We start from the raw sequence: 12,888 nt of genomic DNA on the forward strand, positions 1-12,888 counted from the left end.
CTCAAGTTGCTGCCAGTCTTCTGTAGAGACAAGCTTGGAAACACAATGTGTGATGAAGGGAACGAGAGAACCGTGTTCCAGGAACAGAGATCGGCCCGACAACGGAGGGATTTCTTTAGTCAGCTGGGGACTAGGAGGGCTTCCCAGAGAAAATTACAGTGCATTTGGGCTTTGAAGGAAAGATAGGTGATGTCCATTTGAAGAGATCAATATGTTGGACTGAGCTTGGCATCTAGAAGTTTTTGCGTATGTGATTTCTTCAAAATCTTCAGTAGCATGCATTTAGGCTCTTAGTAAACAGATGACTTCTGAGGCTCTGTGAGAATTTTGGGTATTATCAGTCTTTTTTTTCTTTTGCAAGAATAAAGCACACCTGGGGATTAATGTAATTTGTTAAAACAATACTGCCTATTGAGATCTTGTGTGTATTCTTGTATTAAGTTTTAGTGCTTATTTGTAAGAGACTAAGTAGGTGCCTGAAGGACATTGTTGATATTTAATTAACTGGCATTTTCCCCATTCTCTCTTCTCTCCCTCGTCCTCTACCCCTGCCCCCTGGGTGTTTTTGCAGTTGGTTAGTCTGCTGCTAATTGGAATTGCTGCGTGGGGCATTGGCTTCGGGCTGATTTCCAGTCTCCGAGTGGTCGGCGTGGTCATTGCAGTGGGCATCTTCTTGTTCCTGATTGCTTTAGTGGGTCTGATTGGAGCTGTAAAACATCATCAGGTGTTGCTATTTTTTGTATCCTTTTTAAAAATCAAGATTTTACTCTTGATGACTATTTTGATGGTTACAACTAATTTAATATTATCACTAGGAAATTTATTGCCAGAAAGCAACTCCAAGCAAGCCTTATGCATATTTGTTCAAGAACTATTAGAAACATTTCTTAGGGTAATGTTATTGTATGTTTTCATATTCTCACCCTGTCCTTGTGACATCCTGAAGAATATATTCTGCAAGTTCAGTGTAGTCCTATTTATGTATTGTAAATTCAGAGTTAAATTGAATTGATTTGGTGACTTCTAGGCCCTTTTTTACACATTAATGTTTGGTTGAGAATTTCAGTGTTTTTTTTAGACTTAATATTAAAAAAGCTTACATGTATTTATCTATGCCTATGTCTGTTTTGTACATGTAAGAATTTTTATTTTATTCTGAATGAAATTCTAATCTATTTTTAGTTATGTAATTATGACTAATATTTTTCTATATAAATTTGATGCAACTATGTATTACCAAAATAATAATATGTGTATCCTTTTTGAACTTTCTCTAAGTGCCATCTGTTCTATATTCTGGGTTGATTACTTCTTGTGCATTCTAAAGTTGTCAGTACCTCTGTACCTCTGTTTTATGCCATTCTAAGAATATTTAGAAGTATCCTTAACTTCTAACTCTCAGTATATGATTATTCTGTTACTTGTATTTATTGTTCAGTTTTCTGTATCTTGCGCTTGTTTAGCCCTGAACCAGGAGCAACAGGTAAGCTAAGACTTTTTTCTTCTACTTTATTATACCACATAGCATGAGTTTGAAAAAAAGGAGAGAAATGATTAGAATATAAAATAATTTCGTCTTGTACAGAATGCCACCTTCACTCTGGATAGCAAAACTCTCTTGTTCCCTTTGCATTAGTGCAGCAGGTTGGAGCCGGACACCATCAGGTGTTGTCATTTTTGGTACCTTTTAAATCGGATTTTGCTTTCACTGGGTTAAAAAGTGCTATGGCTAAAAGATGTTCCCCCAATCTTTTCCCACTATTATGCAATGAAACATTTGCTCCAGAATGCTTGTGGTTCCAGTCTAGCAATGACTGTTTTCAAGCTCTAATTCGTAGACAAATCCAGGTTTCTGTCATGGAGCAACAGAACTTTTGCCTTGTTAACACTCTGAGAATTATGCCTTTGAACCAAGTGCTTCTTTTAAATTGCATGTAAATTCTTTTAAATGCATGTAAAAAATTAGGAGTTTTTCAATCTTGGGATAGAAATAGTGCCTTAATTTTTGCTGCAAACTGAGGAATAAGCCTTTGAAAAGTTTTAAGGATTTTTAAAATAAAAATTATTTTAGGTACACTTAGTACTAAAAGTTACAGGCTCCAGCTTTATACATTTTCTGCAGGGATGACACACTTTATATGTTAAACACATTTACTAGGGTCAGCTTCTGGAGGTTGGTTGGAACAATACGGCAAGTGCTCGAAATGACATCCAGAGAAATCTAAACTGCTGTGGGTTCCGAAGTGTTAACCCAAATGACACCTGTCTGGCTGTAAGTACATTGTATAATATATGTTTTTGGAAATGTATTACAGATAAATAATGATTAATGTGGAAGAAATGGACTTTCTGATGCTGAATTGTATTTTCAGAATTATTTTATGTATATATTTACATTATATTTCCATGTCCTCTGTTATATCATTTGCCTGTTCTCAAATACCCACTCCAGAGAGTGTTGAGAATTTCAAGGCCCTATTGGACACAGATGCTAATGGTTTATTGTCCCTAATTTCTTCCCATCCTTCTCTTCCTAGAACAAGTTGTGAAAGAAATAACAGTACGTCAGTTCATGTGTTCATATTTTGGGGAAACTCCTGTTATCACATCTCTGAGCCCTAAGCTGAATATTTCCTCAGTGAGGCTTCTTTTGTGAGATTATATCCTTGTAGGGGGTCTGTGTTATGTTTCTGTTGCTGCGTAACACATTATTACACAGCAATAGAAACACACTGGCTTTAAATATCCATTTAGTGGCTTTAAATACCCATTTATTATCTCACAGTTTCCCTGGGTCTGGCTTGGCTGGGTCCTCTGCTTACCTGGCTGAAATCAAGGTGTCATCTGAGGCTGCAGCCTCATCTGAAGCTTGGGGTCCTCTCCCCACGCTCAGTGGTTGTTGGAAGAATTCAGTCTTTGTGGCTGTGGGGCCACCCCTGTTTTTTTGCTGCCTGTTGGCTGGAGGTCTCTCTCTGCACCTAGAAGCTGCTCTCAGGTCCTATGTTACTCTTTCACAATGTGGCAGCATCAAAGTCACTGTGAGAATCTCTCCATTCTGTTAAGATGGAGTCTTTTGTAATGCATAATGGAGTCTTATCTGATGTAAGGTAACATGGAGTGACTGTCCTATCATATTTACAAGTTCCACGCATACTCAAGAGCAGTGATTGTATAGGGTGTGTACACCATTGAGAGGGGAGGGTGGGAGTCTTGGGGGCTGTCTTAGAGATTTGCACACTAAAAAACCAAGACCTCAAATTGGATATAATACTCTTAGACACTAATTTTGTGTGTATGCAGTTTTTATGGGCTTTTTATAAATGTATTTTGAAATAAAGGTTTTTTTACTTTAATTGGTGCAGAGCTGTGTTAAAAGTGACCACTCGTGCTCGCCATGTGCTCCAATCATAGGAGAATATGCTGGAGAGGTTTTGAGATTTGTTGGTGGCATTGGCCTGTTCTTCAGTTTTACAGAGGTATGTGCAAATAACAATATTTTTCCTCCTTTGTCACAGAGATTCCTATTTTGCATGACAGAGGGCCTTGATTCTTGTTATCAGTGAGCATTTTCATTGAGAACTAGCACTGTAAAAAGAGGAACCTTGGTTTAGAATCAGAAGATCTTACAAGTCTATTAATAGCACCAACTTTAGGACTGGGTGAAAGGCTTGATCTGTCTCTTCTTATGTAAAATTTAATGAACTAATGAGTGAGATTAGATTGAATTATCTCTAGGGTCTCTTCTATTTCTACAGTTGTATGATGAATTATAATTTTAAATTTAATTTGGAAAAGGTAGGACATTCACATTGTTTAATATGTATGTTAATGTCTATAATACACAGACATACATATATAAAAAGATACACCTTGAAAAATTGCCTTCCTACACCATTTTTCATTCCCCTGTTCCTAGCCTTCTAAAACCTATGCATAATGTCTATATGTGTATAATGTATTGTGTATAATATGCAATTAATATATAGTACAATATTTATGTATGTGTATTTATCATATATTTTATTCAAGTTCAGTTTCTTTTTTTCTCATCAAGAATGAAATATGTACATTTGGCTGTCATTAACAGCATAGGAAAAAAAAAGACCAAGATTAATATTCTTTTTTTTTTTTTTGAGGTGGAGTCTTGCTCTGTCGCCCAGGCTGGAGTGCAGTGGCACAATCTTGGCTCACTGCAAGCTCCGCCTCCCGGGTTCACGCTATTCTCCTGTCTCAGCCTCCTGAGTAGCTGGGACTACAGGCGCCCGCCACCACGCCCAGCTAATTTTTTGTATTTTTAGTAGAGACGGGGTTTCACCATGTTAGCCAGGACGGTCTGGATCTCCTGACCTCGTGATCTGCCCACCTCGGCCTCCCAAAGTGCTGGGATTACAGGCATGAGCCACCGTGCCTGGCCTAGTATTCATTTTTTATTTTTATTTATTTATTTTATTTATTTATTTTGAGACAGAGTCTTGCTCTGTTGCTTAGGCTGGAGTGTAGTGGTGCAATCTCGGCTTACTGCAAGCTCCACCTCTTGGGTTCAAGCGATTCTCCCACCTCAGCCTCCCGAGTAGCTGGGGTTACAGGCATGCACCACTACACCCAGCTAATTTTTGTTTTTTTAGTAGAGACAGGGTTTCACCATGTTGGCCAGGCTGGTCTGGAACCCCTGGCCTCAAGTGATCTGCCGACCTCAACCTCACAAAGTGCTGGGGTTACAGGTGTGAGTCGTTGCACCCGGCCCAATATTCATTTTTTTAAAGTTCCTTCTGACTTCCCTCTTTAGTCTGACCATTTTTTCATTTCACTGTTTCTCAGAAAAGAGCTATCTGACTTGTGAGTTGGTTGTGACATTAATTCTAGAAAAATGATATACAGCTTGACAAGAATTCTGTGCATTTCTCTCTTCTTTTGTTTAAAAACCATAGATTTTTGTTATGAAAACTTAAAAATACAGATAGAGAAAAACTGGAGTAATTTCTCTCTACACATCAGCTAGAGTCAGCAGTTATCAGAATTTTGCCACGTGGCTTCTTTTTTATATCTGGAATTTATTTTGAGAATTTAGTTCTTTTGAGCAGCCCAGTTTTCTTGTCATCAGATCACACTGCCTTCAGTTATGCTATTTTTTAAGTAGGAGTTCTTTAAAAATAGAACTCATGAGTCTTAGATTTCTAAAGTGTTCTTTCATGGAATCCTGCTTTATATCTTACATACTGTCTCCTTTGGAAATCTGGCTAGAGATTTTTATAACTTATGCAACCTGGTTTTTTAGATAGTGATAGTGGTAGGCTCTCACTTTTTAAGTTTATATTTTGCTCAATATTCACAGAATCACAGATTCTCAGAATTTGAAGGGATGCAGTTACTTAGCTGACAACTTTTTCTCATAGGTGAAATAGAAAGATTTGACCTGAACTATTTATTATACTTTTAAACAAACCTAAACCATGAGAGAAACATTGATTTAGAATCTGAAAAAAGCTATGATGATTAATATATGTTCTTTGTAGTAACTTGAGAAACTACAAAAAATTATGAAGATGAAAAATTAGACGTAGCTACTAAAATTACCTACTCAGAAACAATCATTTATATTGTGGCATATTTCCTTCTGCCCGTTCTATATTTAGTAAAGTGAGTACCAGCTTATTGCATATTCTATATGTACTTTATTTTTCTACATACATTTTCATGTTATGAGCAATATATTTTGGTGACCTACTGCACACTGAGTGTAGGTTCTAGAGACCGCAGAGTTGATGACATCTAATCAAAGTTACCTTTGAAAAGTGCCCTCTTAATCATGAGCACTTTTGTAAGCTTGAAGTTCAATAATTATCCAGTTTTGATCTTTTTGCATTTTGGATGTAGCCTTCCTTTCTATCCCTCTCTGAACAGTCGGGCAAGGAAGGGGAGAGATTTTCCCCTTTTGGCACTTATAGCCAAGTTGGAGGAATACAATTCTGGTAAAATGTGGCTCCGGATTATGAGTGTTTAGTTTGTTTGATTGCTTTCTTCCCCCAAGGACTGTGATTTACCCTCTCAGCATATATCCAGGGGTGATAGTCAAAATATTAACATCCTCAAAAATTCTGACCAGAAGCTCCCTGTGCTGAAAATTTCCAAGGTGGGGAGCTTTGGCAAGTGATATTTGGGCAGATTGAGGTGGGGCAGGGGGACTCAAAGAAATAGTTGTTTAACTACAGATATGTAAGTATTCCCGTGTTGTAACAGCTAGTGTGGCTGAGAACAGCCAGTGACATGTCAGATTACCGAATAAAACCACAAAAGTGGGGTAGTTTATGGGCTCCAGGTTTGAACATGGGCTCTACCACTGAGAACCTGTGTGATTATTCTATTTAACCTCTTGTTGCCTCAGTTTCCTCACTGGTAAAATGACGATATTGATAGTATCTATTTTGTGAAAGCTATTGGGAGGATTATATGAATTTGTAGTTTGTAGAATGGTACCTTTCATAAAGAACTCTTTGTTATGTTTGTTAAATAAATTTCTTTTTCCCCATTAGATGGATTCCAAAACAGATGACTTTCCACATCTTCAAATCAGGCTTACCTTTCCTTGATTCAACCTGCAGACCTCAGTCCACCAGCTATAAACACTGCCAGTTATGAATCTTACAGTAATTTGTGGATTCTTATTGTGGTCAATGGAGAGAATCTGGGACTTACCTAACTCTCTAGAAGTAGTTTAAAAGGGCTAATGGTGGCTACAAAGTCACATAAACAAAATTTAGGTTTAAAGTTGGCACGCGTATAAAGTGGGAGATACAGTTTAAAACTCATTTTATTCTATTAAAATTTTGTATCTTTTTTAGTCTAAAAAGTTACAATTTTCATTTATTTAAAATACACCAACTTTGAAATAGAAACAGAGCACACATTTCTTAATTTAAAAAACTATACTGGCTAACAATTTAGTGAACTTGGTGCTGGAAATGGCACAGTAACAGCTTCATCTCTTCCTACCAAGAGAGGTAGGAATTATAACATTTTAAATTTCTGTGTTGGAAAATTTATTCATTTTAAGATTTTTTGCTGTTACTTAAATTTTACTGAACTTAGTTTATTCCTGAATTATCAAAATATATGCAATTTTAGCTATTTAGACTACTTTGACTTTGTATTAGTTTTCCATATTTCTGCTGTGACGGGTTACCACACACATAGTTGCTTAAAACAACACAAACTTATTGTCTTACAGTTTTGGAGATCAAAAGTTTAAAATAAAGTTACCTTGTGGAGGCCAGGCTCACCAGCCCCCCTTTTACATCTTCAAAGCTAGGAGAGTTGCAGCTTCTCTTTCTATTTCCCTTTACTTCTGCCATCACGGTGTCTTCTCTCCGTGTTTCTGACTCTGTCGTTCCTGCCTCCGTCATATGTGTCCCCCTGTGATTATATCATTGAGCCCACCTGGGTAATAATCTCTTTATCTTGAGACCCTTAACCACACCCGCAAAGTCCCTGTTACTGTGTAAGGTAACATATTTGCAGGTCGTAGGGGTTAGGACGTGGACATCCTTCAGGGCCAGTCATTCAGTTTACCACAGTGTTCGTTTTAATTTTTTCTCAGTGCCCGTCATTTGGTTTACTTCATTTCAAAAAGAAAAAAAATCTCTCCCCGTTGAACAAAAGATGCAAAGCGATTCAGAGGGTCCAAAGTTATTTTATTGATCAACTGAATAAATATACATAAATGTTACTTTCTTTTTCTTTATTTTATTTTTTTTCCCCATTCCAGATCCTGGGTGTTTGGCTGACCTACAGATACAGGAACCAGAAAGACCCCCGTGCGAATCCTAGTGCATTCCTTTGATGGGAAAACAAGGAAGATTTCCTTTCGTATTATGATCTTGTTCACTTTCTGTAATTTTCTGTTAAGCTCCATTTGCCAGTTTAAGGAAGGAAACACTATCTGGAAAAGTACCTTATTGACAGTGGAATTATATATTTTTACTCTATGTTTCTCTACATGTTTTTTTCTTTCTCCGTTGCTGAAAAATATTTGAAACTTGTGGTCTCTGAAGCTCGGTGGCACCTGGAATTTACTGTATTCATTGTCGGGCACTGTCCACTGTGGCCCTTCTTAGCATTTTTACCTGCAGAAAAACTTTGTATGGTACCACTGTGTTGGTTATATGGTGAATCTGAACGTACATCTCACTGGTATAATTATATGTAGCACTGTGCTGTGTAGATAGTTCCTACTGGAAAAAGAGTGGAAATTTATTAAAATCAGAAAGTATGAGATCCTGTTATGTTAAGGGAAATCCAAATTCCCAATTTTTTTTGGTCTTTTTAGGAAAGATGTGTTGTGGTAAAAAGTGTTAGTATAAAAATGATAATTTACTTGTAGTCTTTTATGATTACACCAATGTATTCTAGAAATAGTTATGTCTTAGGAAATTGTGGTTTAATTTTTGACTTTTACAGGTAAGTGCAAAGGAGAAGTGGTTTCATGAAATGTTCTAATGTATAATAACATTTACCTTCAGCCTCCATCAGAATGGAACGAGTTTTGAGTAATCAGGAAGTATATCTATATGATCTTGATATTGTTTTATAATAATTTGAAGTCTAAAAGACTGCATTTTTAAACAAGTTAGTATTAATGCGTTGGCCCACGTAGCAAAAAGATATTTGATTATCTTAAAAATTGTTAAATACCGTTTTCATGAAATTTCTCAGTATTGTAACAGCAACTTGTCAAACCTAAGCATATTTGAATATGATCTCCCATAATTTGAAATTGAAATCGTATTGTGTGGCTCTGTATATTCTGTTAAAAAATTAAAGGACAGAAACCTTTCTTTGTGTATGCATGTTTGAATTAAAAGAAAGTAATGGAAGAATTGATCGATGAATTAAGTGAGGTGGAATTCTTTTCTTTCTGCTTTAGCTTCTCTCTGTTGGACTTAGAGCTGGGTATTGCTATTTTAGTGTATAATCAAGCTGTGGAAATAAATTTCCAGCATTAATGTCTATTGGTAGTCATCCTCAAATCCTTTCTTGAAATGTTTCAGTGGCTAATATTATCTCCATGGTGAGAAAAAGTTTTTCTAAAAAGAGAAGCCATTAATATTTATTTGGGAAAAATATATACGTTCTTTCCCATTACGAAAAATTATTAATTTCTTGTTTTACATTCTAGGTAGCATGTGGTATTTTATTGTCTTACTAGGTTTTTAGACCGAGAGAGGGTAAATGGTTGATCTGTAGAGTTTTAGAGCATTTTGTAGGTTTGTCACTTCCGTGACTTTGCAACACTAGCTAATTTTCCAAGGAAACAGAATTGTGCCATTTTCACAATGTCCTATGAGCTCTGGGGTAGCCCTAACAGTGTCCCCACTTATACCATAAGATGAGATTATAAGTGACATATGAAGGGAGATTTTATTATTATTTTTTATTATTATACTTTAAGTTCTGTGATACAAATGCAGAATGTGCAGGTTGTTGTTACACAGGTACACATGTGCCATGGGGGTTTGCTGCACCTATTAACCTGCCATCGAGGTGGGAGGTTTTAAAATTCTGTCTTCCTTTAAGGCATTTGGCATTTTCCATGTTTGTTTTGTTACATTTTGAAATTATTATAAGGCCCTGGAATCTCCTAATTTAATACTTTCCTTGGTACAAATGATTATATGTGGAAAGGCTGTTCCATAATCAGCCCTTACCTTGGTTTGTGCTCTAATTGCAGTGCCCTTATTTGGGTCAACACAGTATGCTTCATGCTGAAGTTAAATGATGCATCCTGGAAATTCTAACAAAGGAAGGTCCTCAAATATAGATTGACTGATGTCAGCCTTCCTCAAGTGTGTTACTTAAAAAGCAAAGTGCAAAGAGAACAGCTGTCAGGGTGAGAAGTCTAAACACATTTTTGAAAGTAGCCTGGTGCTGACAAAATGCATTTAATCGTGCTCAAGGCTTCATGAAATTGAGTTCATTAAATTAGGATTTTAAATCATTATGGCTAAGAAAAACATGTATATCTAAATATTAAATAAAACAAAACGTAATGATATCTAAGATGTTAAGATTTTAGTAAAATAAGTTAATGAAAAAGAAAGTCAGGGTCTGGGAAGTATGAATATTTAGGACTACTAAACTATGGGATTATAAGAGTGGGTAATGACAGTTAGCCACTCAAGAAATACACATTTTCAAGCACCAAGGTTGTCCCTGTCAAATGAGTCTGGGCTTTCTGTTTTCTCTGGCAGATCTGAAGGTGATAGATTACCTAACACCTTCTGTGATGCTTCCTGTGATCTTTGTGTCGGGGTGCATATTTAGTGGAAAACCCTCTGAATAAGTCAGTCCTGAATCCCAGATGGCCCTGCTATGATCCTGCAAAGGTCATCCTGATCCCAGGATGAGAGAGGGCCACTGCCCAAGTGCACAGAAATGCTGCCACAAACACATAGTGTCAGAGGAGGATGAGTTTCAGATCAGGGTAGACACAAGATGTCCTTTCTTCCCAAACCTAGCATTTCTTTAAAAAGGAACCGTACTGCTTAAAAAAATCTCTTCTTCTCTATTTGCACATTCCATTTATAGGAATGTTTTTTGGCACATTTGGCCAGTCAGCCTTGATGTTAAGGGTTAAATTTTATATAGAGAATATAATACTAATTCAAAGGAAGAAAGAGTTCAGCTGTAATTTCTAAAATCTGAGCTTGTTGTAGCTTAAATTCATCTCAGATACTCTGTTATCTAAGCAACAATGTGTTTGGTATGAAAACCAGTTTCGCATGTTCAACCTAAGTTACATGCTGCTGAATGGAACCTTTCATAGAAGGAAAGGAAACCAGAAGTGTGGCTTTTAGTTCTTCGTTTCCTTGAGCCAAAACCTCCTCCTACAATTTTTCTAAATATTTGTTTAACTCTGTTAAAGTTTATTCATTATTTTGCAAATACACTAAATACGTCAAACTGTTTCAATTTTTAGCTGGTACTAAAAAAGTTAGAATCAAATTTTTCCATAGTATTTCATAGGAGAAAAACACTTTTAGTCACTGTGATTGTACAGACGTGATCATTCATGTGTGAATTGTTTTATTAGAGATGACAATAAAGTTAAAAACCAGCTTTTCCAGGTTTCTGGATAAGTGAAGGGATTGGTGTAAAGTTTTGTTCTGTATTTGGTACGTTTTGGACTAAAATAATTTTTAGACCAGGCTTTCTGTGCCAAATGAAATTACAATATGGGTTAGTGACTGTGTTCTAAATAAATTTAAGAGCGCAATCCACCCTTTCCCCAACACCTCCACTCCACGAGAAGAGGAGAGGGAGAGAAGGGAACGGGGCTTGTCATGTGGATGTTTTTCTTAAATGTCAAAGCTGAGCAATTGTAGTCATTGAAATACCTCTTGAAAATATGAGAAAGGGGAAAATCAAACTCTGCCATGTGGCAGGCCAATTCTCATCACTCTCCTTAGGAAAACCAGCTTTTGGAATTCATTTTCAGATGAGGATTTGAGGCCTGTGAGTTAAAATATATGTCAAAGAATGGACTTTGACATCACTTGGAGGGTGAAACCACTTTGCCTACTTTTAGGATCTTGCTTTTCATAGATCATGGAGTCATAACTTGACAAGTAGCCTTTTAATAGGTTAAGCTGACTTGACTTGGACTTTGAAGTCAAGGTCCTTGAACTGAAGGAAGTTCTATTCTTGCCTTAGAGCTTTTAATGATTTTTCTCCTGACTGGTATTCTTATCAGTGATTGCTAGTTAGAGGGTTCTCAGTAGACTACTTAGAATTACTGAATTCAAGAAGGAAAGAAAACAGATTTAGACAGTCATGGAAGATCATTTGAAGAAGACTGTTGTTCCGAAATTGGTAAAAATGGTTTAATTAGGCATGTTGACCGTCTGTGTAAATGACGTTTACAGATGATTTATGTTAGCTACATTTTTTTAACAGTTAATTCCTGTTTTTTTCTCCCTAAGCTATTGGATCTCAGATAAAACTGAAATTTTTGTTATTGTGGTAAATACATATAGCATAAAAGCTATCATTTTAACCATTCATAAGCTTGTAGTTCAGTGGCAGTAAGTACATTCATATTGTTATGCAACCATCACCACCATGCATTTCCATAACGTTTAATCTTCTGTACCCATTAAGCAATAACTCCTCATTCCCCTCTTCCCCTGGCAACCTCCACTCCACTTTCTATATGAAAACGATTCTGGGTACCCCATATGGGTGAAATTGTATAGTAGCTGTCCTTTCGTGACTGGCTTATTTACTGAGCATAATGTCCTCAAGGTTCATCCACGTTGTTACATATGCCAGAACTTTCTTCTTCTTTTTTTTCATTGACATGGGGTCTTGGTATGTTGGACAGGCTGGTCTTGAACTCCCGGGCTCAAGCAGTTCTCCCACCTCCACCTCCCAAAATGCTGGGATTACAGGCATGAGCCACTGTGCCCAGCCATGAATTTTCTTCAAGATTGGATAATATTTCATTGTATGTATATGTCACATTTTGTTTGTTCATTCATCCATTGATGGACACTTGAGTTGCTTCCACCTTTTAGCTATTGTGGATAATGCTATGAGCGTGGGTGTATAAATATCTGTTCCCTGCTTTTAGTTCATAAGCATATACCCAAGAGTGGAATTACTGGGTTGGATGGTAGTTCTATATTTAATTTTTTGAGGGACCACCATGTTGTTTTCCACAAAACAAAAATGGCTGCACCATTTTTTATTCCCACTATGTTATTAACATTTTTATTTGGCTGTTTGAAATAGCACTCTTCAGTCTTCTAGTACTCTTCTACTTCTCTGTAGTCAGAGAAATAGTCAAGATACACTTTCACTTGAAATTTATTTAAATGCAAATGATAGATTGTG

General features: G+C 36.6%; 1 protein-coding gene across 1 annotated transcript in view; it reads left to right on the forward strand.

Moving 5' to 3' along the window:
• TSPAN13 (tetraspanin 13) overlaps positions 1-8,830 on the forward strand; it is a 30,785-nt gene extending 21,955 nt beyond the window's left edge. Inside the window, exons 2-6 of the mRNA XM_001150657.6 lie at positions 572-739; positions 1,403-1,483; positions 2,159-2,272; positions 3,363-3,476; positions 7,763-8,830. Coding sequence (XP_001150657.2) covers positions 572-739; positions 1,403-1,483; positions 2,159-2,272; positions 3,363-3,476; positions 7,763-7,837 — 552 coding nt within the window. The 3' untranslated portion in view covers positions 7,838-8,830. The remainder of the gene's footprint in view (positions 1-571; positions 740-1,402; positions 1,484-2,158; positions 2,273-3,362; positions 3,477-7,762) is intronic.
• Positions 8,831-12,888: the final 4,058 nt, after the last annotated feature.

Source organism: Pan troglodytes, chromosome 6 (genome assembly GCF_028858775.2).
Source record: "Pan troglodytes isolate AG18354 chromosome 6, NHGRI_mPanTro3-v2.0_pri, whole genome shotgun sequence".
Lineage (NCBI taxonomy): Eukaryota > Metazoa > Chordata > Mammalia > Primates > Hominidae > Pan > Pan troglodytes.